This window comes from Neophocaena asiaeorientalis, unplaced genomic scaffold, assembly GCF_003031525.2.
Source record: "Neophocaena asiaeorientalis asiaeorientalis breed wild unplaced genomic scaffold, Neophocaena_asiaeorientalis_V1.1 scaffold37, whole genome shotgun sequence".
Lineage (NCBI taxonomy): Eukaryota > Metazoa > Chordata > Mammalia > Artiodactyla > Phocoenidae > Neophocaena > Neophocaena asiaeorientalis.
In genome coordinates, this window is record NW_020174269.1 from 49,856 (window position 1) to 76,519 (window position 26,664).

The 26,664-nt window shown below is 35.8% G+C and overlaps 1 protein-coding gene across 1 annotated transcript in view; it reads right to left on the bottom strand.

Moving 5' to 3' along the window:
• LOC112406730 (AP-3 complex subunit beta-1-like) overlaps positions 1–26,664 on the bottom strand; it is an 82,994-nt gene that overhangs the window by 41,613 nt on the left and 14,717 nt on the right. Inside the window, exon 2 of the mRNA XM_024755672.1 lies at positions 6,091–6,166. Coding sequence (XP_024611440.1) covers positions 6,091–6,166 — 76 coding nt within the window. The remainder of the gene's footprint in view (positions 1–6,090; positions 6,167–26,664) is intronic.

Here is a 26,664-nt window from a genome sequence, read left to right on the forward strand (position 1 = left end):
ATATTTCACTGGAAAAAATTTCAAGAAAAATAACTATTAGTTATTTCATAAAAGAAGAAATTAGCAAACAATAACTGCTAGTTTAAAAGTGAAATACAGGGGAGGATATATCTTATATAACTGTTGTGCTATGAGTATGATCTTCCATTTTCTTCTCCAAAAGTTAAGTTAGAAAAGATCTGTGATGATGAACAGTTTCTCCTGAAAGGAAACTAGGTGACTGAATTTTGGAAGCACATCTTGAATCAGACCCACCATGCTCTTACTGAATTTTTAAGTTGCTGTTAGTTTGATATTAAAGCAAAATTTAAAATGTCTTAGTTTTCCCCATGGAACTTTAATATGTCAAAAGCCATATTGTCTAAATGTGTTTCTTAGACAAATACTGAGTAGTGTTTTAAATTCAGACATAGAGTTTCTACTGTGAACATATAAGAATGATTAATATTCTTTTTAAAGACATTTTTTCTTTTTATCATACATTCAGGAAATATTTTAATTTCATGATCAAAGAATGGTGATAGGTAATACCTGTTGTTTTCTTTTCTTTTCTAGTAACTAAGAGGAGATCCTTATTTTATTTGTTGTAGCAAATTCCTAAATGAAAACTGGGCAAATGGTATCATATCTGGCCAGCTGCAACCTCCTGCCTTGACCTTCCTTCCTAGGGTTTCTTTGTTGTTGGGACTCTTGATTAAGTAGCCTTGGTTTCATTTTGTAATTTTGCTAGTCATCAGCAAATTCACTTGCATGACATTATTGCCAAATGAGAACACAGTTGAATTACTGTGACTGTGGTGTAGGGTAGTGCCATGGAGAAAACTTTGTTTTCTCTACAGGAAAAAAACTTTGTTTTCTCTGCAGACTACAGAAATCATGAGTGAGGTATAGGTAAACGGAGAGCCACAACGATCCATGAACCAGTAGAGAGAGTTCAGATGTAAATCAACAAACACACAGTAAACTGATTTTCACTTGAAGCTGAAATTCAGCGGGGAAAGGACAGCTTTTTAATAACAAATGGTGGAATATTTAATAACAAATAGAGGAAAATCAGACATGCATTCAGCTCTTAACCTCACACCATACATAAAAAATAATGCAAAATAGATTATAGACCTAAACATAAAAGCTAAAAACAAGGGGAAATCTTTGCAAATTTGGAGCAGGCCAAGATGGCTTAAATAACAACTCATGCTATGAATCTAGCTCGACCCTAATCAAAAACCTCAACAGAGGACAAAAAGAAAACTATAATCCAACATCACTTAAACACACAGAAATATATCTACTTGAACTCTGCAGGATATATTAAAACCAAGACTAGAACATTACAAATATTTCCAATAAAATCAGAAACAAGATAGTGTTGTCTTCCACCACCACTACTATTCAACATCATAGTGGAGCTTTATCCAAGCAAAGAGAGGAGAAAAACAAATGAGAGATAAAAATATTTGAAAATAAAATATAAATCTGTCATAACTTCTGGACAATGTAATTAAGTATCCAGAACAACAAGCAAAGAAACCAAAAAACTACCAGATCTAAGAAGAGAGTTCACTGAGAAGGCCAAATGCAAGAACAGAAAAGTCATTTGTTTTCCTATACACCAGTAATAATTAATTTTGAAAATATAATGAAGGGAACAATTCATAATGGCCACCAAAATTTAAACGTACACAGGAATGAATCTAACAAGGAATGCTTAAGATTCCTTATGATTAGAAACTATAAAATATAAATATAACGCTACTGAAAGACAGGAAAAGAGGGAGGGAAGGGAGATGGAAATACACAAATTCCACATTACCCTAATCAAAATCCAAAAACAACTTTTAACAGAACTTGACAATTTGATCCTAAAGTTTATCTGGAAGATGAAACTTCTACTTTTATACCTCAATATTATTTAAAAATTTACAAATACATATTTGTGTCACTTGCATAATAAAGTAATTTTTTCCAGATCTATGGCAATATAATTGACATAGAATATTATGTAAGTTTAACGTGTCAGCAGGTACATGAAAAGATGCTCAGCATCACTAATTATCAGGGAAATGCACATCAAATCCACAGTGAGGTTATCACCTTAAACCTGTTAGAATGGCTATCACCGAAAAGACAAGAAATAACAAGTGTTGGTGAGGATGTGGATAAAAAGGAAACACTGTGCACTGCTGGTGGCAAATTGGTAATGTGAGACATATCTCACATATTTCGTATACATACATATACATATATCTGTATGTGTGTTGTGTGTAAAATGGGATATCATTCAGCCATGAGAAAGGAAGAAATCCTGCCATTTTTGACAACGTGGCTAGATCCTTGAAGACATTATGTAAAGTGACAGAATAACTTTTAATTAATAACCATTTTCCTACACTTAAAAAATCAAATTCCAAATTTACCTTTATACAAACTTCCTAATGAGAGACAGTCTATAACTACTAGACTAACTACTAGTATGCCTATATTTACATTTTTTTAATGTTTATTTTTTATTTATTTTTTTCTTATTCGTCATCCATTTTATACACATCAGTGTATACATGTCAATCCCAATCTCCCAATTCATCCCACCACCACCCCCACCTCCCAATATATTTACATTTCTTTATGATGTTTATTTACATTTAAGTTACATTTATAATAGTCAAGTAGTCTAGGTTATGAGAATATCAATTTTTATTTATCAGTTTGAAAGAGGAATATAGAAAAAAACTACCAAATACCTCATTTTCATATTTAGTAATTTCAATAGTATCCTCAGATTTAATGAAATAATCTACCTTAATGGAAATGTAAAGCCAAAGTTTAATGAAATAATGAAGAGCACTGCCTGCTTTAAATGGATGGCAGTGCAGGACTGTAACCTGCAGGACCGCAAGCTGAAACAATGCAAAGCAATCTTGATAACCAACTGTAAAACTTATAATGGATCTGTGACTTCTTTTTTTTTTAATTTTTTTTTTAAGTTTTAGTTATTTTATTTATTTATTTTTTGGTTGAGCCAGGTCTTAGTTGTGGCTCACCAGCTCCTTGGTTGTGGCATGCAAACTCTTAGTTGTGGCATGCATGTGGGATCTGGTTCCCCGACCAGGGATCGAACCTGGGCCCCCTGCATTGGGAACACGGTGTCTTATCCACTGTGCCACCAGGGAAGTCCCGGATCTGTGACTTCTAAAAATTTTGTAGAAACATTTAAAACTCTCTTATTATTGTCAGTCAGAAATGTATAGGAAAATGAAAAACGATAAAATATTTATTTAATATACTGTAACTTAACATTAGAAACATTGAGAATTAACTTATCAAGAGTAGTTTGAATGGGCTCACCTTAGTCTCAATCCTTTAAAGCAGGGGCCCCCAACCAGTACTGGTCTGCAGCCTGTTAGGAACCGGGCTGCACAGCAGGAGGTGAGTGGCGGGCGAGCAAGTGAAGCTTCATCTGCCGCTCCCCACCACTCACATTAATCACCACCTGAACCAGTGGTCCCCAACCTTTTTGGCACTAGGGACCAGTTTCATGGAAGACAATTTTTCCACAGATGGGGTTGGAGGGGAAGAGATGGTTCAGGCGATAACGTGAGCAATGGGGAGGGGCAGATGAAACTTAGCTCGCTCGCCTGCCTCTCACCTCCTGCTGTGCGGCCCAGTTCCTAACAGGCCACAGGACCCCTGGCCTGAGCCATCCCCCACCATTGCTGTACCACCTGAACCATCACCACCACCCCCCACAACCCCACCCCATCCGTGGATAAACTGTCCTCCAAGAAACCGATCCCTGGTGCCAAAGAGGTTGGGGACCACTGATTTAAAGTACCAAGCAAGCAGGCTTCCCTGGTGGCACAGTGGTTAAGATCCACCTGCCGATGCAGGGGACACGGGTCTGAGCCCTGGTCCAGGAAGATCCCACATGCCACAGAGCAGCTAAGCCCGTGCGCCACAACTACTCAGCCTGCGCGCTAGAGCCCGCGAGCCACAACTACTGAATCCACGTGCCACAACTACTGAAGCCCACATGCCTACAGCCAGTGCTCCACAACAAGAGAAGCCACTGCAATGAGAAGCCCATGCACCACCACGAAGAGTAGCCCCCACTCACCACAGCTAGAGAGAAAGCCTGTGCGCAGCAACGAAGACCCAACGCAGCCAAAAATGAATAAATTAATTTTAAAAAAGAGAAAGAAAAGTACCAAGCAAGCATCTTTTCTATTCCTTGATAAATTACTCCTTTATAAGTTTGGATCAGCTTCCAACATTGTATCCTTTGTACTTTCAATGTTGTGAATTATCTCCTGGAGTTCCTCTAATGTGAAGATTTTTGGCAGCATCACTTCCTCTGGCATATCTTTGGCCTTTTCATCACAACTATTTTCCTCATTTATGTTGCAAAGCTTGCCTTACTGAAGTTCCTCAAGCTACATATTTAGAGTCTCTCAAAAAGGGGCAGTGTCACCATTTCCACAGTCAGCTATTTCTCTATAACTCCAGTTACATTCTATCTGAATTTCATTTCTAGTGTTATTTTCATTTCCTTGATGCATTTTAATCTTTGTTGACCAAATCCCTCTTTTAATTAACTATTTTTATAAAATGTTAAGTGGGTTTCTCACTGGGAAACAAGTAGGGACCACTATTGCATGCTTTGCAGTCTGTACACAAACTGAATAACATACACAGCGACCAATCACTAAAAATAACTTTGAAAGAAGTAACATGACTGGTCACTGATCATGATGCACATTTGTTATATACATAGTGAGTTGTGGACTGAAGAGTGAGTGATGAAGTTTGTACATTATGCAGTTACCAAGTTAATATACCACGATATCTGAAATTTGAACCGTCTTGTTAGTGGACTGGTGTTATTTAACTAAACTGTGGTAACTGAGGTTCAAATATCAAAGTCACGCAAAGCAAGAACTACCTGTCCATAAATGCGGTTATTTATATGGTATAACATTAATAAACGAAAAATTTACAAAAGAATCTTCAACATTTGCCTTCATTACCAAATGACATAAATCTGATGCAAGAATCAAGTAATTTATAGGTGTTCTACAGATATAATTAGTCCTTGACTTTTATATATTTGATTTTCACAACTAACTTTTGAACAGGACATATTCATACCCATAATCATCTTTCATAAATGGGATTTGGATTTTAGAAAGGAGATTTCAAACTCTCACATGGTGGCATTGTCTGCTAGAAAACAATACTGTTTCAGTTGTGTTTACACCCTACTACAGTAGAGTTTATTTGTGCAATTATGGAAATTTACATTTTGACCTTATACAAAAATTTCTGAAAAACAAAATCAGCAGTGGTGGTGAAAAATTCATAGTAAGAATAAGAAAGGTTTTACGAATTTAATTCCACTGAGACAAGCAGAACTCTTTAGCATCAGACAGTCACTGAATTAAGCTAGTTTTTTTTCACTGTGAATGTAAACTATCAAATACAAAAAAAAAAAGACCAACACAAGTTACAAAACTACGTAAGATTTTATATATAATCAGAAATTGCATTATATTTAGTTCTCTGACAATGGAACCCTCTACATAATAACATATCAGTCCACCGTTTGAATTTTACATTACAACTGAAACTAGAGAAATGCTCTTACATTTACTAGTATTCATTAGAAGTTCTACACTGATAAACTGAATAAAGCATTTCTATTGGTAGTAATGGAATTTGAAAATCAGAAGAAAGCATGCTCACAAGTTTTAGGTCATAGAATGACAAAAAAAATACTTTAGCTCATTAGTATCCCTCTTTGTAGGAAGTCAAAATATTGTTGTATGTAATCTTATTTTGTCTTCAAACTGATTAGCACCCTATCTGACAAAAGAAATACCTTAATATTAGAGATACGGAAATTAAAAAACAGAATAGGAACTCAAGTTTCTGAATTTTGTCACTTCATTACTTCCTCCAAAACATTTCAGACAGGAAATTTTAAGTTACTAATAAAGGGTAGATTGGTATTTAACATATTTTTTAATATATATTTTTAATATATCACTACTTGTCATTTATCCAAAAGTCGAAATGATCTACTCTTTTACCTACCCCAACAATCCGTTTCATAGCATCCAATTTAGCAGAATCTTTGTTGCTCTCTAACATTTGCTTTAGATCTTCATTCCTATACAAAAGAAAAGAAAAAATTACATATTTAGATTTTTACATTACACAGGTATTAAAACATATAATTTTAATAATATAAGAATTAGAAATAACCTGATGCACAATGTTACATAACTACTTTGCTATTTATAATTAAATATATGTTTCTCATCTAACCCTACCAAATAATATCAAAGTGCTATGTTGTCACAAAGCCCATCAATAAAACAAAAATATAAAACTGTACCTCAATTCCGGGCAAAATATCAACAATCAGAGGCATACAGATTCGCTCATCCCAAAATTTCTCTTGTATAATCATCAGAAAAAAAGAGATAAAAAACTTCTTGAATCAGCACTAAAATATTTTCATAAGCCAAAATGTAAGATCTTTCAGGACTTCCCTGGTGGTCTAATGGTTAAGACTTCGCCTTCCCATGCAGGGGGTGCAGGTTCCATCTCTGGTGGGGGAGCTGAGATCCCACATGTCTCAGGACCAAAAAAACCAAAACATAAAACAGAAGCAATATTGTAACAAATTCAATAAAGACTTTTAAAAAAATGGTCCACATCTTTAAAGATTAAAAAAAAGAAAAAACCAACAGCAGTTATTTCTGCTTAATATGACTTCCCCCAAATAAACTGTTATTCAAAAGAGAAATGCAAAGAATTCCCCATAACAGAAAAAAAAAAAATGTAAGAACTTTCTTCAGAATATGTCAAGAAAGAGCACCGAATGAAGAAAAGCTATGTGTCATTCACACATCCTTTTTTCTCCCTAGCTCGCAAAAAGAAAAAAACATAAATCTGTAGGGAAACCCACATCAATACTCCCTAATTCAAAGAATTAAGTTAAGGCAATTTTAACATGTAAATGAGAGGATGAGGTAATGAACCAGAGCAGTTAGTGATAAGGATGAAAATGTAGGACAGATTCAGGAACTTCTTGCAAGTTGAAATCAGTGGGATGCAGTGACTGAATGTAAAGGATAAGACAAGTACTCAGTAAGGATGCCCCCATTCCCAGCTTGGATGACCAAGCAGATGATGATGTTACCAAGTAAGATAACTTTGCTGAAGTGGTAGGCATTTTCTCCTTTCCAAAGCTGCTTGCTATACAAACATCCTTAAAAGATAATTTAGAACAAAAACGATCAATGCCTTCATATAGACAGGCTGCAAAAAGGAGAAAAACCCACACAGAATTGCCTCCCAGTATTTTTTTTTTTGGCTTACAACTGACCTGCTCCTATTCTTCAAAGTGAGCGTTCCCCCCAGCAATTAAAAAATCCCTCCCAGCAAAAAAAAAATTCATAATTTGTAATATCTAATCATTTTTCCCTCAACACAGAAAAACAGAATTTTTTAAAGTTATTATATAGCTAGAAAAGAGTTCGTAGACTTGACACCAAAAGCACAGTCCATAAAAGGGAACACTGATTAATTAATTTCATCAAAATTTAAAACTTGTTCCAGGGAATTCTCTCTTAAGAAGAAAAAAAAATTACAGACTGGCAGAAAATGTTTGTAACCACATATATGCAAAAGACTAGTATCCAAAATATAAAAAGAACTCCCAAAACTCAACAGTAAAAAACAACCAATTCAATTAGAAAAGGGGCAGAACACATTGTTACAGACTGAATTTGGTGCCCTCCCCCAAAGTTCACACACTGAAGCCCTGACCCTCAATGTGACGTTATGTGGAAATAGGGCCTTTAAAAAGAGGTAGCTAACATTAAATGAGGTCAAAAGGATGGGATTCTAATCCCATCTGGTGTCCTAAGACAGAGAGTGGTGCACATGCACAGAAAAAAGGCCATGTGAGAAGACAGTCACCTGCAAGGCAAGGAGAGAGGCCTCATGAGAAAACAAACTTGCCAACACCTTGATCTTGGACTTCTAGCCTCCTGGAAGAACTGTGAGAAACTATGAGAAATAAATTTAAGCCATCCAGTCCATGGTATTTTGTTATGGCAGCCTTAACAAACTATTACAGATTCTGGTAATAAGAAGTGAAGTGTTCATGTAATAAATACCTAAAAATGTGGAAGTGGCTTTGGAACTGGGCAACAGGTAGAGGCTGGAACAGTTTTGAAGTGCATCGTTTTTTTTTTTAAAACATGCATTGAAGAGACTGTTGGTAAATATATGGAGTTAAAGGTGATTCTGATGAGATCTCAGATGGAAATGAGGAACATACTACTGGAAACTGGAGGAAAGGCAATCCTTACTATAAAGTGAAAAGAACTTGGCCCAACTATATGTTCCAGTGTTTTGTGGAAAACAGAAGTTAAAAGTAATGACCTGAATATTTAGCCGAGGAGATTTCTAAGCAAAGTGTGAAAGCCACAGCCTGGTTTCTCCTTACTGCTTACAGTAAAATGAGAAAGAAAGATAAATTGAAGGAATTGTTAAGCAAAAAAGGAACTAGAACTTGAAGATTTAGAAAAATCTCAGCTTATCCATGTTGCAAAAATCAAGCAAGTGTCTTCAGAAGAGAACACCAGAGAACACTGAAAAATCATTTGATAACGAAATCACGGATGCCCCTCGTGGATTTAATCAGACACCTCAGCTGAAACCAGGAATAGAGATGGGATTATACCAGCAGAGACACCACCAGTTTGGACTAAAAGGAAGAGTTGGGACAAAACAAAGGAAAGCTGGATTCTACAGGACAGGACAATGTGAGGACACAGAGAGAAGAGAGCCATCTGCAAGCCGAGGAGAGAGGCTTCAGAAGAAATCAAACCTGCCAACACCTTGATCTTCAGTCCCAGATTCAAATGTGAGAAATAAATGTCTGTTGACCAAGCTACTCAATCTGTGGTATTTTGTTATGGCAGGCCTAGTAAACTAATACAGACATCAAGAAACAATTCACTGAAGGACATAAACAAATGGCAAAAAGCACATGAAAAGATATTCAACTTAATTAGCCATTAGCAAATTAAAACCACAGCAAGATATCACTGCACACATATCAGAATGGCTCACTTAAATAAAACAGTGGCAACACCAAAGGATAGTGAGGATGTGGAAGAACTGGACTGCTCACATACTGCTAGTGGGCATTGTAAAAGGTTATAGCCACACTGGCAGCTTAGCAGTGTCTTATAGAACTAAACCTGCAATTACCATACAAGCCAGTAATTGCACTCTTGCGCATTTATACTCACGCAAATATCTGGATTCAAGTATTCATAGCAGCTTTATTCCTACTAGCCAAAATGGAAAAAACCCTTCTGGAAACAACCCATATGCCCTTCAATCAGTGGATGGTTCAACAAACTGTGGTACACCCACAGCATGGAATACCACTCAGCAATAAAATGAAACAAGCTATTGACATCTCAATAACTCTGATTAATCTGCACAGAAGCATACTGCGTGAAAAAAATTAATCCTAAAAGGTTACATACTGTATTACTCCATTTATACAACATTCTTGAAATAACAAAATTATAGAAATGGACAAAGATTAGTGGTTGCTGAGGGTAAGGACAAGAAGCGGGAAGTGTGGATATAAAAATACAACACAAGAGATCCCTATGGTGATGAAACTGTTGTATCTTTACCTTTGGGGTGGCTACATGAAACTAGATATGTGATTAAATGGGAACAGAATACCACCCCAACACACACACACAAATAAGTACAAGTAAAACTGGAGAAATCTGAACAAGACTGGTGAAGTATGTCAATGTAAACATCTTGGTTGTGATATTGTACTATAGTTTATCACTGAAGGAAACTGAGTTAAGGGGTACACGGGATCTCTCTGTATTATTTTTTTATACCTGTATACGAATCTACAATAATCTCAAAATCAAAAGTTAATTAGAAAAAAGTTATATGATAATTACAACTCATTTATAAGAAGAGAAGCCTATTTTTAAAAACGGTCAAAAGATTTGAACAGATATTTCACAAAGTAAGATTAAGAATACCACTAAGTACATGAAAAGATACTTAAGGTCATTAACTATCAGAAAATGCAAATTAAATGAGATACCATTGCACACCCATGAGAATAGATGAAAGACAATAACAAATGTTGCCAAGACTGTGGAGCACCTAGAACTCTCACAGGCTGCCAGTAGCAATGTAAAATAGTACAACCACTTTGGAAAACTGAGAGTTTCTTACAGATTTAAACATAAATCTACTATGTGATCCAGTCATTCCACTTCCCAGAGAAATAAAAACATATTTCCACATAATAACTTAAATGAATATTCATAGCAGCTTTATACATATTAAAAAACTAGAAACAATCTAAATGTTGATCGCATAATGTGATTTAGCCATACACTGGAATACAACCCAGCAATGAAAAAGAAATAATCATTGATACATGCAACAAGATGGATGAATTCTCAAAATCATTATGTGAGTGAAAGACACCAGACACAAAAGAGCATAATCTAATTCATTTAAAGTTCTAGAAAATGCAAACTAATCTGTAGTGATAAAACCAAGATCAGTGCTATCATAGGCAAAAAGAAAAATGGACATGAAAGGAACATTAAAAAATTTCTTATTCCATAAGAAGATGGAAATGTTCTGTATCTTCTTAACTGTGGTGGTGATTTTACAGGTGTATACATCTGTCAAAACTCATCTAATTATAATCTTTAGGTGGGTGATTTGTCGTATGCAAATTATACCTCCATAAAAATGATATTAAAAAGTTTTAGTGTTTTATTCACATGTGTGAATAAGACACTAATCCTCCAAAACAAGACTAAAAGTCATATATTTATTTCTGAGAAATACATGATTAAGGATGAGATAAACCACATTTTCACACTCTGAAATTAGAGTATCACATTTAAGCTTCAAGCTTAACTCAAGAATTTATTTATTTATACAGGGGTTTTTTTTTTTAATGTTTTGGTTTGTTTTATTTATTTACTTTTGACTGCATTGCGTCTTCATTGCTGTGCGTGGGCTTTCTCTCTAGCTGTGGTGAGCGAGAGCTACTCTTCGTTGTGGTGCATGGGCTTCTCATTGCGGTGGCTTCCCTTGTTGCAGAGCACGGGCTCTAGTTATGCAGGCTTCAGTAGTTGTGGCACACAGACTCAGTAGTTGTGGCTCGTGGGCTCTAGAGTGCAGGCTCAGTAGCTGTGGTGCACGGGCTTAGTTGTTCCGCAGCATGTGGGATCTTCCCAGACCAGGGATTGAACCCGTGTCCCCTGCATCGGCAGGTGGATTCTTAACCACTGCACCACCAGGGAAGCCCCTTATTCAAGAATTTAAATCACTGAATTTTATTTTAGAACGTCAAAGGAAAATTCTCTTAAATGACTGTAAGAAAATTGATAAGAAACTAAGACTGTAGTATTACCAACAGTAATTAACTACTTGTACTAGTTATTAGTTTATGATTAGCAATTTTTAATAGTTTCTTCAACAAACTCTCCAGAAAAGAGATTTAAAAATTTACTCCACATAGCTCCTTCATGCAATATGGTTCAAGCACACACGCGCGCACACAAACACACACACACACACACAATCAGAAGCCCTTTTCATCTCAGCTTAAGCTTTAAAGTAGGTGACAAGAACTTCCTTAACTACTACAAATAGACAGCCTTGACAGAAAAGCTTTACTTTGTACATTTTACAAATTTAGGCCTAATGTAGGCAAGTAAGCACTTACCAACAATGAATGACTGATCATGTGTTATTATGGGCTGAGTTGTGTCCCTTCCCAAATTCCTATGTTAAAATCCTAACCCTCAATACCACAGAATATGAATGTATTTGTAGATGGAGTCTTTAAAAAGGTCATTAAATTAAAATAAGGTCAACATGGGTTGGCCCTAATCCAATAGGACTGATTTTTTACAAGAAGAGCACATTAGGACAGATACACAAAGACGAAAAGATGATCATGTGAGGGCACAGCAAGAAGGTGGCCATCTGCAAGACAGGGAGAGAAGCCTCAGAGGAAACCAAATCTGCCAAAACCTTGATCTTAGATTTCTAGTCTCCAGAATCCAGGGAAAATATATTTCTGTTAATTATGCCACCAAGTCTGTGGCATTTTGTTATGGCAGTACTAGCAAACTAACATATAAGTTAAATGTTTCAAACTGTCATGGCAGTAAAAAATAAATAAACGGAAGCTAAGTATATTTTTCCCAAAAAGAGTAGAGGCAATGGGATTTACTATGAAAAAAATTTCCCTTTCTTTCCAAGCAGAACATAAAATTAAATGCAATGGTGACCACTAGCAGGACACAAAAATAATTAAATAATTACAATAACTACTTTTCTCTAATTAAAAATACAGCTAGACAATATATAAACAGTAAGACAGGAACATATAAGAACTACATCCGAGGATATACATCTACAAAATATAAAATACTATAACTGTTCTCTGTAATGAATTCAGAATCCCTTCTTTAAACTTCTTGTTCTTTCACATTGCACTATTAACTGAAAAGGAACAAAAATCAATGAAACCACAAATGAGGTTTTTTCCTTTCTAACTTTTGCTGTTTTCCTATTTTACTTACTAACCATGTAGACTTCTACGAATGAAAAAAGTAAATGAAACTTTTTCAAAACTTTGGAGGAATAAGAAAGTGAAAAAATCTTAAGTAATTAGATAAGAAGTAAATAGAAAGAAAATGTAACCACAGATATACATGTCAAAAAAAGAAAGAAAATTCATTTTCTCATGTCTGATCCCTTTTTTCCCCAAGAGTGTTCTATCCATCTTCTCCACCAGTGTTATCTGGAGAGAGAAGTGAGCAATAAAGAATAATGAAGTGTCAATTTTTAGAACATTCCAACCTCTAACCGCAGGTGCAATCATGTTCATGGCCTAATGGAAACTTGGTTTGTTCCTCTAAAGCTCGAGATGCCACAGTCCCCTTCCCAACCACCTTTAGGTCCTGACCCGCTCTCTCAAACTAAACACAAGAAAACACGAATTCGGTATTAAAGCCAAAGGTTTTGCTCTTCACGTTTAACAGAAAAGATGGTCTTCAAAACCGATACAAATATCTTTTGTGTTAACTCACGTAGAGAGCTAATAACTTTGAGGTTCAGAGAAAAGAGACAAGAAAATCCTAGGCACTGTTTCAAACTGATATAATATTCAACTTCTCAGATATGTCATAAACACCTACTGAAAATTCTGATATAAATTATGTATCTCTACACAAATTCCTGTCTGCTTGTCACCAAAACAGTAAAGAGTGGGGGGAAGTTAATACCATAACACCTAATTTACCCTCAAAATATGTTCACTTGTATTGAGCATTTTAGGTCTATCTCGTTCGCTATATGGATTCAAATATGGCCTATTAACATGTATTACTACATTAATCTTAGAAATTGAGAAATTCTTTTTGCTAAACATCAGAAGAATTGATTCAAAATAATGCTGAATTAGTAATATTTTCATTAACTCCTTACCAAAAACCCATGTGTTTCAAATATTGTTTTTTAATTTACCTAGTTCTTCATTTACCTATTTATCTGTATGTAGCTACCCAGCTTTGAGCATTAAAATACCAACTTTATTTTTACATAAGTGACATCTTGTGGTGTTAAGCGGTATAACTTTTCCTTTCATGATCAAAATATGCCTTTTTTATAGTTTCAACGACCAGAGAAAAATATGTAACTGGAAGGTTAAAGGAAATTTTACTATTACCAAGAAGTCACTTTTACTTCAGTACCACATAAAACAGTAACTATAATCGAAAAGCAAATTTTTACCAGTTACCTTTCAGAATTTAAGAAGTCGCAGGGCTTTTACATTGTATAAATTACCTCTTTTTAAAAATATCTGTAATTCATAACTCATTAAAACCTTCTACTCCTTTGAAAGGCAGTGTAAATTAAGGGGAATACTAAACTATGTAGCACTGTACACTCTCTCAGTGCTTCTCCAAGTATGATCTGAGAAAGACTGGTCCAAGAACCATTGCCAATCCACACATTTTTGTTACTAATCCATAAGGAAATATAAAAAGAAACTGAGAGAAAGCATTTAGAGCAATTCAACAGTGTAATTTTATATTTTTGAATCTAATAGAAAATTGGGGCTTGCATTTTGCACGTATTTTTCCATTTCGTTTTTCTAGCAATTTATTTTTTATTGTATTTTACATACATATCCATCTGCACTACACAATTACTTCCTTCTCCCTCAAAAGAATCACCAAAATTTGTGTACTACAGAAAGCAACACCTGAAATTTAAATCCAGGAATGATGGATTAAGAAAAGTGATAAGGAATAAATAGTGATATACAGTTGGAGGTACATCCCCAAAAGAATGCATCAAAATCTTTGAAAAGGGGAGGGCTGGATCTTTCTTAAGCCCTACCAAAAAATTCTAAAACATGGGCACCTCTTCATGCTTTGAGAACTACTTAAATGAAAGATGCTTCTACTCCAAGAGGTCCACTGTATATATGAATAGGTATGCAGAAAAAAAAAAAGTTGGTAATAAGAGAATTTACTTTTTTCTAGCGTTATGCATCTAAACGAACTGGCCTTCATAATTAGTTTATGTGCACAAGGTGAAGGCTTAGTAACTTTCAGTTCATTTAGGGCCTGTATGTACGTCCCTTGGATGACACTCAGAACCTTATGCAGTTTTTGGCACAAAGTATTCACTTAATAAATACAAGAGTGAATAAAACCAGAAAACTCCATCTACCTAATCATCCGTCTATTAAGCCTCTAAAAGGAGAAACCATAAATTATCCAAGTAAATAACTTTTCCTCCTACAGTGTTCACAGAACTAAAGAAAGAATAGTCTACAATTGCTATCGCAACATCCTCAACCCTTGGTAATCTTTTTCTCTTACTCCTCTATTAAAACTTCTCTCATTAAAGTAACAAATAATTTCCATATTTAAAAATCCAATGCAAAAATCTCATGAGTACTTTTTGGCTTTTTCTCACTTTTTAAAAAAATTTTTTATTGGAGTATAGTTGCTTTACAACATTGTTAGTTTCTACTATACAGCAAAGCGAATCAGCTATACATATACATATATCCCCTCTTTTTTGGATTTCCTTCCCATTTAGCTCACCACAGAGCACTGAGTAGAGTACCCTGTGCTATACAGTCGGTTCTCATTAGTTATCTACTTTATACATAGTATCAATAGTGTATATATGTCAATCCCAAGCTCCCAATTCATCCCACCCACCCCCCTTTCCCCCTTGGTATCCATAGGTTTGTTTTCTATGTCTGTGTCTCTATTTCTGCTTTGTAAATAAGACTGTCTATACCAATTTTTTCAGATTCCACATATATGTGTTAATACATGCTATTTGGGGACTTCCCTGGTGGCGCAGTGGTTAAGAATCCACCTACCAATGCAGGGGACACGGGTTCAAGCCCTGGTCTGGGAAGATCCCACATGCCGCGGAGCAACTAAGCCCATGTGCCACAACTACTGAGCCTGCGCTCTAGAGGTGGCAAGCCACAACTACTGAGCCCGTGTGCCACAACTACTGAAGCCCGTGCACCTAGAGCCTGTGCTCCACAATAGAAGCCACCACAATGAGAAGCCCATGCACCACAATGAAAAGTAGCCCCTGCTTGCCACAAATAGAGAAAGCCCACGCGCAGCAACAAAGACCCCACAGAGGCAAAAATAATAAATTCATTTTTAAAAATATATATATATATGATATTTGTTTTTCTCTTTCTGACTTACTTCACTCTGTATGACAGTCTCTAGGTCCACCCATGTCTCTACAAATGGCCTAATTTCGTTCCTTTTTATGGCTGAGTAACATTCCATTGTATATATGTGCCACATCTTCTTTATCCATTCCTCTGTTTCATGAATACGTTTAGATTATTTGATATAATTGACCACTACTCTTCCATCTTTAAATTCCTACCTTAGATTCTGTAATTCTCTATTCTTATTTGGTTCTCATTTGCACTTGTGACACACAAATGAGAAAAAAATGGCAAAAATCCTTGCCCTTGTAGAGTTTTCATTTAGTAAGTAAAAAAACAAACATAATAAAAAAGTAAATTTTACAGTCATGAGATGAGGGAAAAATAAAGCAAAGGGAGATAGAATGCAGGAGGGAAAGGAGGAGGTAATTTTATACAGGGTGGTCAGCATAGGCTAAAGAAAGAGACATCTGAACAAAGATTTGCAAGTGAGGTAGTCAGCCATTCAGATACTGGAGGGGAGGAACAGGGAGGAAGAGCACTCTAGGCAGAGACGATGAAGGAGGGTAAATAATACTAAAGGCTTTGGTGTTTACTCTGAATGAAGTCAGGAACCACTGGAGGGTTCTGAATAGAGGAGTCATAATCTAATATACATACAGAATCATTCTGGCTGTTATGTTTAGAATACACTGTAGGGACTTCCAGATCTGCCCATGGTACTGTAGCTTGTAAGATACTAAGCCTGCCACAGAAAACGACTATAAAAGCTGGAAAAAACAAATAAAGTAATTTCCTCAAGGCACCGGAGATCAACCCATGCAGGCAGGACTTAAGGGGCCAAGATCCTGGAACGAAAAGAAGCACACAAAGTGCACTTTTTATTCACATCAGCTTTTTTCCCTGACTGCATTTCCCCAACTGCTATTCTGGGAGAATAGAACTCAAGGAGAAATGACAGTTTTAAAAGACTGAGGACACAAATGTTAAAGTTTGGGGCTACCAAAGGCAATGGAACTTGAAGGGCAAAATTACAGAGGAGGGAATCAATGAAAAGGTACACAAAAATCTGTGTACAAACTCCCTTCAAGTAGTTGACTACATTTTCACAGGGCAAGATTCTGGGAAATCCAGCAGAAAACAACAGCAGCTGGGAGATTAAATACCTGAGCAGAGATTTCAGGAACCACACATTGCTGGGAAGAGAAGTTGGAAATCAAGTCTCCCAAGTAGAGAGGTGCTGGTAAATACCCTGGCCTTTCAGTTAAGACCACAGAAGGGCCACAACTGAAAAGTAAGGATATTCCCTAGGAGTATAAGAAAAACTGAAATAGACAAGACCTTTAAAAGCCTAAAACTGAGCTTAAACAGGATCAAAGTGATCTGCTAGAACTCTATCTACCTATCAGAAAAAAAACCACAACTCTCTTTGGAAGAAGACAGCATCCAGAGACTCGTCAGTGTTCTTATCTTAATTGTCTAGCATCTGATCAAAACTTAAGAGACATGCTAAAAACATGAACAAATGACAAAAAAGGAAGGAAGGAAAGAAGGAGAGAAGGAGAGAAGGGAGAGAAAGAGAACAAAAGGAATAGAAACAGATCCATGGGTAATTCAGATACTACAGTTATCAGATAGGGACTTTAAAATAACTACAATTAATATGGTCAGGAAAATACAGGAAAAGATGGACAAAAGAGACAAAATGATAAAGAATGTCATTAAAGTAGGAGAATCTATACAAAATAATCAAATGAATATTCAGAAATGAAAAGTACAGTTTATGAAATTAGAACTCATTAGATAGGTTAACAGCAGACTAGAAATAGCAGAAGATAGGACTATTGAATGTGAAGGCAGGTCAAGAGAAATTATACAATTTGAAGCACCAAGAAATAAAAGAATGGAAAACACCAAACAGCACATCAGAGACACATTGAATACGGTCAAAATATCTAACATACTTTAAATTAGAATCCTAAAAAGAGAGGGGAAAGAGAAAGAAGGGGACAAAAGCAACATTTCAAAAGTTAATGGCTAAGGGCTTCCCCTGGTTGCGCAGTAGTTAAGAATCCGCCTGCCAATGCAGGGGACATGGGTTCGAGCCCTGGTCCAGGATAATCCCACATACCACGGAGGAACTAAGCCCATGTGCCAAAACTATTGAGCGTATGCTCTAGAGCCCGCAAGTCACAATTACTGAGCCCACGTGCCACAACTACTGAAGCCCGCGCACCTAGAGCCTGTGCTCCTCAACAAGGGAAGCCACCGCAATGAGAAGCCCGTGCACCACAATGAAGAGTAGCCCCCACTCGCCGCAACTAGAGAAAGCCTGTGAACAGCAACGAAGCCCCAATGCAGCCAAAAATAAATAAGTAAATAAATAAATTTATATTAAAAAAAATTAACAGCTAAGAGTTTTTCCAAACTGATGAAAGATGTAAACCCACATATTTTAAAATCTTAAGAAAACAGGAAAAACATAAAGAAAACTACACGAGGCCTAGCATAGCCAAACTGCTGAAAATCAAAAGACAATGAGAAAAATCTTAAAAGCATGTAAGAAGAAAACACATTTCCTTAAGGAAAGGGTCAAGAAACCTTTTTAGTAAAGGGCCAGATAGTAAATATTTTAGGCATTACAAGAGGCCATACCGTCTCTTATGATTGCAGAGTAAAATCAGCTATGTACAATACATAAATAAATGGGTATGGCTGTGTTCCAATAAAACTTTATTTATACAAATGGGCAGACCATAGTTTGCTAATCCCTGTTTTAAAAGGACCAACAATAATACTGAAAGTCAACTTTTCAACAGACTTTATAGAGGCCAGAAGACAATGAAATGATACCTTTTAAAAGCTGAAAGAAAAAAGGCCAATATATAACTCTATACCCACTGAAAATACCCTTCAAAACTGAAGGTGAAAAAAAGTGGTTTTCAGACCAATAATTGCTGAGGATCTGCTGCCTGGACATAAAAGGATATGATTTCAAAAGGAAGATAAAATAATTTGAAATTTATATGCAATTTGTATGTATTCTAAATTTATAGCTTCCATCTATAAAGCAAAACCTGATAGAACTAATAGAAGAAAAACATGTAACCACAATCATGATTTGCAATTTTAACACACCTCACTTAGACAGAACAAGCAGGTAAAAAATTCAATAACGATGCAGAAAATCTGAACACAAATAACCAACTTAACCTGACATACACAGAACTATATCCAACAACTGCAGAATAAACATTCTTTTCGAGTACACACAGAACATTTACCACAATAGACTATATGCTGGATAAGATCTTAAATTTCAAAGGTCTAAAATCATATAAGGTATGTGGAATCTAACTAAAAATCACTAACAGAAAACTAACTAGAAAATGCTCAGATGTCTGGAAAGATAAGCAACACACTTCAACTGACCTATGGGCCAAAGAAGAAATCATCAGGGAAATTAGAAAATATTTTGAACTGACTAATAAAACTGCAACATTTTACAACTCATGAGATATGGCAAAAGCAGTACTTAAAGTAAATTTATATTTCTAAATGCAATATAAAAGAAGAAAGATTGAAAATCGGGCTTCCCTGGTGGCGCAGTGGTTGAGAATCTGCCTGCTAATGCAGGGGACACGGGTTCGAGCCCTGGTCTGGGAGGATCCCACATGCCACGGAGCAACTGGGCCCGTGAACCACAACTACTGAGCCTGCGCGTCTGGAGCCTGTGCTCTGCGACAAGAGGCCGCGATAGTGAGAGGCCCAAAGCTTCCATTTCAGGAAACTAGAAAAAGAATAGCAAATTAAACTCAAAGAACAAGTAAATGAATAAAGGATAAGAGGAGAATTCAATGCAATAGAAAGCAAACTACAATAGAGAAAAATCAGCAAAACTAAATGTTGGTATCTTTCAAATAGGCTGTTATGAAGACTTAATGAGATGACTGTAAAGCACTTATCACTGGGCCTAGCACATTCATTTATTCAGTATCTACTAGGTTCCATGAACTGTTCTAAGTACTGGGACTTACATTCTAAGTGAGAATGCAGTGGGGTGGGGCAGAGGCGACAGGAAATGACAGAAATGAGTGAAGAAGGAAGGAAGAGGGAGGGAAGGAGGAAAGAGAGAGGGAAAGGGAAGGAAAACATAAAGATAGAAAGACAAAATAAGTACTATCCAAATAATTAAAATAGGGTAACACAATAAAGTAATTCTGGGCAATCACAAAACGCCTCTATGGGTAACAGTGATCAATTAAGCTGAGATCTCAAATGACAAGGAGACAATCACAGGAATTTTGCAAAGATACTATGGCAGGAATAAACATGGATATATAAAGACCCAAAAGAAGGTGTACAAAGTGTCTATAAATGTAGACTATGGATGTTTTCTCAAGTACACTAAACACACAATAAATATTAGTTGACAGAATAAATGAACATAGGCTATACGCTAATCGTGTTCCTTAGAGGGATACAGAAAAACTCTTAAAGTTTCACTGGATTCTCATTGGTTATGGGCCCCAATAAAGATTAAAAACTAGGCATACATCTTCCATGTATGCATACCATCTGTGCATGTTTTAAAAACCATAATGCTGGGCTTCCCTGGTGGCGCAGTGGTTGGGAGTCCGCCTGCCGATGCAGGGGACACGGGTTCGTGCCCCGGTCCGGGAAGATCCCACATGCCGCGGAGCGGCTGGGCCCGTGAGCCATGGCCGCTGAGCCTGCGCGTCCGGAGCCTGTGCTCCGCAACGGGAGAGGCCACAACAGTGAGAGGCCCGCGTACCGCAAAAAAAAAAAAAAAAAAAAAAAACCATAATGCTACACATATATCACAGGAAATCTCCATATTTGTGAAACCCTTTACCAAAACCCTCAGCTACTTATCCTGTTGGCAGCCAACAGGAAGTACATACTACTTTTGCTCAGGATATAAGGAATACCTTCTAGAATGTGACTACTCATCCTTAAAGTTTTAAAGGAAATGTCACAGAGCCACTTGATTTATAGATGCTGAGACAAAATACTGCTTTGAACAGGCAAATGTTCTTTTTCACTGTTTAAGAGCACCATAAACCAAAGATGCCACTTTCGGTAAAAGATTAAAAGATTGGGGGAGTCTCAAAAGCCATTAAAAATTGATAAATATAGGGCTTCCCTGGTGGTGCAGTGCTTGAGAGTCCGCCTGCCGATGCAGGGTACACAGGTTCATGCCCCGGTCCGGGAAGATCCCACATGCCGCGGAGTGGCAAGGCCCGTGCGCCATGGCCGCTAAGCCTGCGCGTCCGGAGCCTGTGCTCCACAACGGGAGAGGCCACAGCAGTGAGAGGCCCGCGTACCGCAAAAAAAAAAAAAAAGATAAATATAAACACAGGAAATTTTTTAAATTTGCACTAAAATTAACTGCTATAAACTAAGTCAAAAAACAGGTAAAATGAATTTGGGATTCATCTTATAGGAGGGCTAATTTCCTTAAAATACACAGGGTCCTTAACTAATCAATAAGAGCTGATCCAATAGGGAAATGGCCAAAGGACATTTGAAAGTATTTCACTGAAAGAATAAACCAATAAATATGAGGGGGAAGACTTAATGCACTGACAATTATAAATACTCAGTGTAATAACATCTTGCACCTATAAGACTGGCAAATATTATGAAATTTGATGGTACCCAATATTGGCAAAGGTGTAAGGAAAACAGACTTTACTGCTAGTGGAGGGAGAAAACCTCCACTAAATTACCTTACCTATCTCTAAGGTAATTTAATAAGATCTATCCTAATTAAAAATGCAATAAACTTTGACCAACAACTCTATCTGTAGGAATCTTTCCTACAAATAAATTCATACAAATACATAAAAATTTATGTTGCAGTATTTCTTATACTCAATAAAAAGTGAAATCAATCAATCAAATACTCTTCAAAAAGAGAACTAACTAAAAAGTAATACTGGGAAATATTACACAGTAGTTAAAAAGACTGAAATAGTTTCATATGCTGATATGGACAGGCCTCCAAGATATGTTAAAGGAAAAGCAAAATACATAGAGAATAGGATATATATTATCATTTAGTTTAAAAAATTTTTTCTAGAAGGATACACAAGAACTTTTTCATTGTGGTTATCATGGGGGTATAGGAATGGGGGATTTAAACACTTTCTCTATTACTAACTAGCCACTAACATGCCTTACATTTATGACATATAATTAACTTATTTAGCCACCTGATAGTGGTATTGCTCTCTAAGCACAACATTTAAGTATACCACCACAGAATTAGGGAACAGCAGAACAAGGAATTAAACTTGAGTCTTGTTTTTAAACCAACATTCTTCCCATTTATAACATTGCTAGGAACTTCTAAAGTTGAGTATATTAAGAAAATATTTCAACTTCCAAAAAACAAAAGTCCAGGACCAGATGGCTTCACAGGTGAATTCTATCAAATACTTAGAGAAGAGCTAACACCCATCCCTCTCAAACTCTTACAAAAATTGCAGAGGAAGGAATACTCCCAAACTCATTCTATGAGGCCACCATCACCCTGATACCCAAACCAGACAAAGACACTACGAAAAAAGAAAATTACAGACCAATATCACTGATGAATATAGATGCAAAAGTCCTCAACAAAATACTAGCAATCAGAATCCAACAACACATTAAAAGGATAATACACCATGATCAAATGGGATTTATCCCAAGTATGCAAGGATTCTTCAATATACGCAAATCAATCAGTGTGATACACCATATTAACAAACTGAAGAATAAAAACCATATGATCATCTCAATAGAGGCAGAAAAAGCTTTTGACAAAATTCAACACCCATTTATGATAAAAACTCTCCAGAAAGTGGGCAAGAAAAATAAAATAAAATTGAAAATTTCAAAAAAAAACATTTCAAGAACTGTAAAATAATATTAGTATAAAATCCGTAGCCTAAGGCGCTACAACACTTCCTCCCTAATGTATAATCAACCACAAGAAAACTGCTGCATTCTTTTTTCTCTTAAATTCAAAATTTTTATGAAAAGACAACTGATAACTGGAACCATAATAAACACTAATTCTAACTATTCTCAGTAGTAGTCTAAAACATCTGGGATACACTTCTGTTTAAGTCAAAATAAATTTTATTTTCACTGACATTACCTTGCCTATATTTGGTTAACATTATCTCATGTAGATTCATCAGTTCAAAATTAATTAGTATTACAGAATAGTGTATTCCATCCAAACAATTCATCTTTGTTGGCTCACATGCCTCACTGTTACTGGCATGCCACTGTAATAATGGGCATGGTGCCACAGTAACAGATGGGCATAAATACAGACATGCCAAAGAATCAGTGTGTGCATCAAGTTTGAGTATTAGTATTAGATTTTCCTCCAAGAAATTCATAAATTATAGTAGAATAATATAAGTTTTCTACTTCTATGTTAATACGATATGCCAACTCAAAGCCAGATTAATTTCTAAATCCTTAAAAAAGAAAAAAACTTTCCAAGGCCACAGAAGGCAAGTTTTCCATCTGATGAGTTTGGATCATCCTTTTGTATAGGGAATTGAGGAAACCAATATGCAATCTCTACCTTAAATCAGCTTTGTCCCTGAAGCACTTCAAAATCTCAGTAAAAAATTCCATTTTTAAGAAGTCACTTGGCACTGTTACAAGATGAAAAAGTTCTGGGGATCTGTTGGACAACAATGTGAATATAGTTAACACTAATGAACAGTACACTTAAAAATGGTTAAGATGGTAAATTTTTATGTTACATATTTTGTTTATCACAATTAAAAAGTCACATGACCCTGTCAAGTTTCCTGATGAAGGTAATGTAGGCCTAGAAACAGAGAAAAGGTCCTACAATGTCCTACTTGACAGGAAAAAAAAATCTAATAATGCAAATCACTGAAGTTTACATGATTATTTAAATTTTGCCATTCGTTGAACAACTACTGTCATTTTCGAAAGATTAATTTATTTCCACATATGGTTTTAAATTTTTGAAATATAAAACATATGATATTGACCAGATTATACTGAATATTTTTATAATTTTTACCACATTAATGAAAAGTTTTACAATACTAAGAATGCTAAAGAAGGGGGAAAAAAATCAGTGTGGTCACTATTATCCAAAATCGTTTGTTAAGTATTTTTTTTGTTTTGTTTTGTTTTGTTTTTTGTTTTTTGTTTTTGTTTGTTAAGTATTGTACAAGGTTCCAGGAAAGATGGCTGTGTGTGTGTGTGTGTGTGAACGCAAAGAAAAACTATCTCCTTCCAGGAATTTAACCACATTTTCTCTTTAAAGAAATGTTCAAGCATCCAATCACCTTGGGAAAACCAATCTGTTGTTTTATACTTGTTGATATTGACAGATAGGCAGAAACTACAAGAACTATGAATTTTTAACTTTATTTAATTTACTTTTAATTAACCCTAGCATTTCTACAACATGTAATGTTAAATATAAGGCATCTGTTTTTATTTTATTAAAGTACATAAGAAGTGTTTGTAAATTTCTCACTGCCCCTGAAGGCTATGAGCTCAAATATTCAGAACAGTGTTCCAGACTTCTGGATATAAAGACCTAGGTAAAATTTCAACAAAAATTCTGGGTAATGACCTAGGGTGGCCCAGTTTTTTGTCTGTCAAATAAAAATATAACAAAAACTACCCTCCTCATAAAATAAAGTAGAAAGGATGTTTCCAGTAGCCATTTGTATTCCTTTTGTTATCTGACTGCTCACATTATTCTGGGCCAATATTACAGCGACCTTTTCAGTAATCACAAACATATCTCAAAAAGAAATTTTTGACAGAATTTGATTAAATCTAATGAAAAGTGCAATTCCTTAGTCACAGACAACTATGTATATTGCTCCCTCACATTCTTAAATATACATTCTCAAATACATAACAGCCCTTATCTTCTCCCCCTGAAAGCCAAAGTTCTTTGGAAAAGTACTCCTCCTTTACTCACTTCTCTCCCACCTGTCAATCCTCTGCAATCTGATTTTCCCTAACACTGTTGTTACCACCACGATCACCAACCTTATCAGTAAATCCAAGAAACACTACCTCTGACTTTAGTTTACTGGGCTACTCACCAGCAGCTGGCACTGCTGACCACTTAACTCCTTCCTGAAACCCTCTCTTCCTTCAATTTCTGTTAAAGCAAAACATATGTAAGTCCCTCTTCTTTTAGGAAAACTGTACTCCTTCTCTAAGAATAGACAACTTTAAAGCAACAGGATACCTATCAGCAAGACTGATGGTTAAGCAAAAAGTTTAAAACAAATATATATTTTTTCATTTATACTATCTATAATCATTATTCCCAAATCCTTGATAACCACACAGAAGAAGTGGCCTAGTGCTTATTAACTTCATTTATTTTTATGTAGTACACATTAAAGATACTATATGATTTTGTATTTTCAGGTACTTGTGAAATATAATTCAGAAAAACAATAATGTCAAATTTAACAATAATTTGAAAATTAAAAACATAAAGCAATGGTTAATGTGAAAATTAACAATGATTCTAAACTTTTAAGTTGAGAAAGGACATTAAAAACAAAACTTTTAAAAAGCTCAAATGATCTTAATGGTGCCAAAATAGTATTAATAATAATTGTACTTATTATGTATCAGGCACTGTTAACTGTTTACATATGTTAAATCTTTTAATCCTCACAATATTTCAGTGAGTGCAAGTGCTATTATCATCCTCATCTCCATTTTTCTGATAAGGAAACCAAGCGCAGAGTGATAAAGTAACCTGCCCAAGTGCCACTTATTAACTCTGTAACAAGTTTTCATACCCAGGCAGAGTAGCTCCAGAGTGGGTGTGCTTAAGCATTATGCCATACTGCCTCAGCAAACCAAAATAAACAACTTTATCTGCCATCTTCCTCCTACAAAAGTAGGAAGTGGGTCTGATCCTTTCCCTAAATCTTAAGCACAATGCAAAAGCTCTGTTTGTATAATGAACTTCAAGCATTTCCCCAAACTTCATTCTCTCTTCTTGGTCTTTTAAGTGAGGTTCAATTCTCCCACTCCCTTCAATGTTAACTTAGTACAAAGATTCCTCCTTGGCCTTCTCCTCACATATCACACAACTTCCCCTCAATGGCTTCCAAAATCATCTATCAATTGATGACTCCCAAATCTATATCTCCAACCTAGGTATCTCCTGAGTACCACACCCATGTATCTAATGGCTTAATGGACATCCAACTATCAAACTCAACAGGTCCAAAACAGAACTCAACATTTTCTTTCCTCACTCCAAACTTGCTCTATCTTCTGGGTTTCCAATATCACAGAATACTTCCACCATTCACATAGCTGACCATTCCAAACACTTAGGTGCAGCCAGAGTGATCTTTCTAAAATATAAATTTCACCACATTGTACCTCTACTTAAAACCCTTTGGTAGCTTCTTACTGTGCAAACCTTTATGATAAGTTCAAATTTATGAGCATGGTATACAAGACCCTTCATAATATGGACCCTGACTATCAACCATCTTTCACGTGTCCCAATTTCCCTCCAACTCTGTGCTCCAGCCATACTGAACTTTTCCTATTCTTTAAATAAGCCCTAAATCCTTGCCGCTAAACCAGCAGTGTCCAATAGAATGCTCTATGATGACAGAAAGAAATATTCTTTATCCACATTATCCAATATGTTAACTGCTAGCTACACTGAGCAGCACATAAAAATGTGGCTAGTGTGACTCAGAAACTAAAATTATTTCAATCAGTTTAAATTTAAATAGTTACCTTTGGCTGGTATCTACGGTATT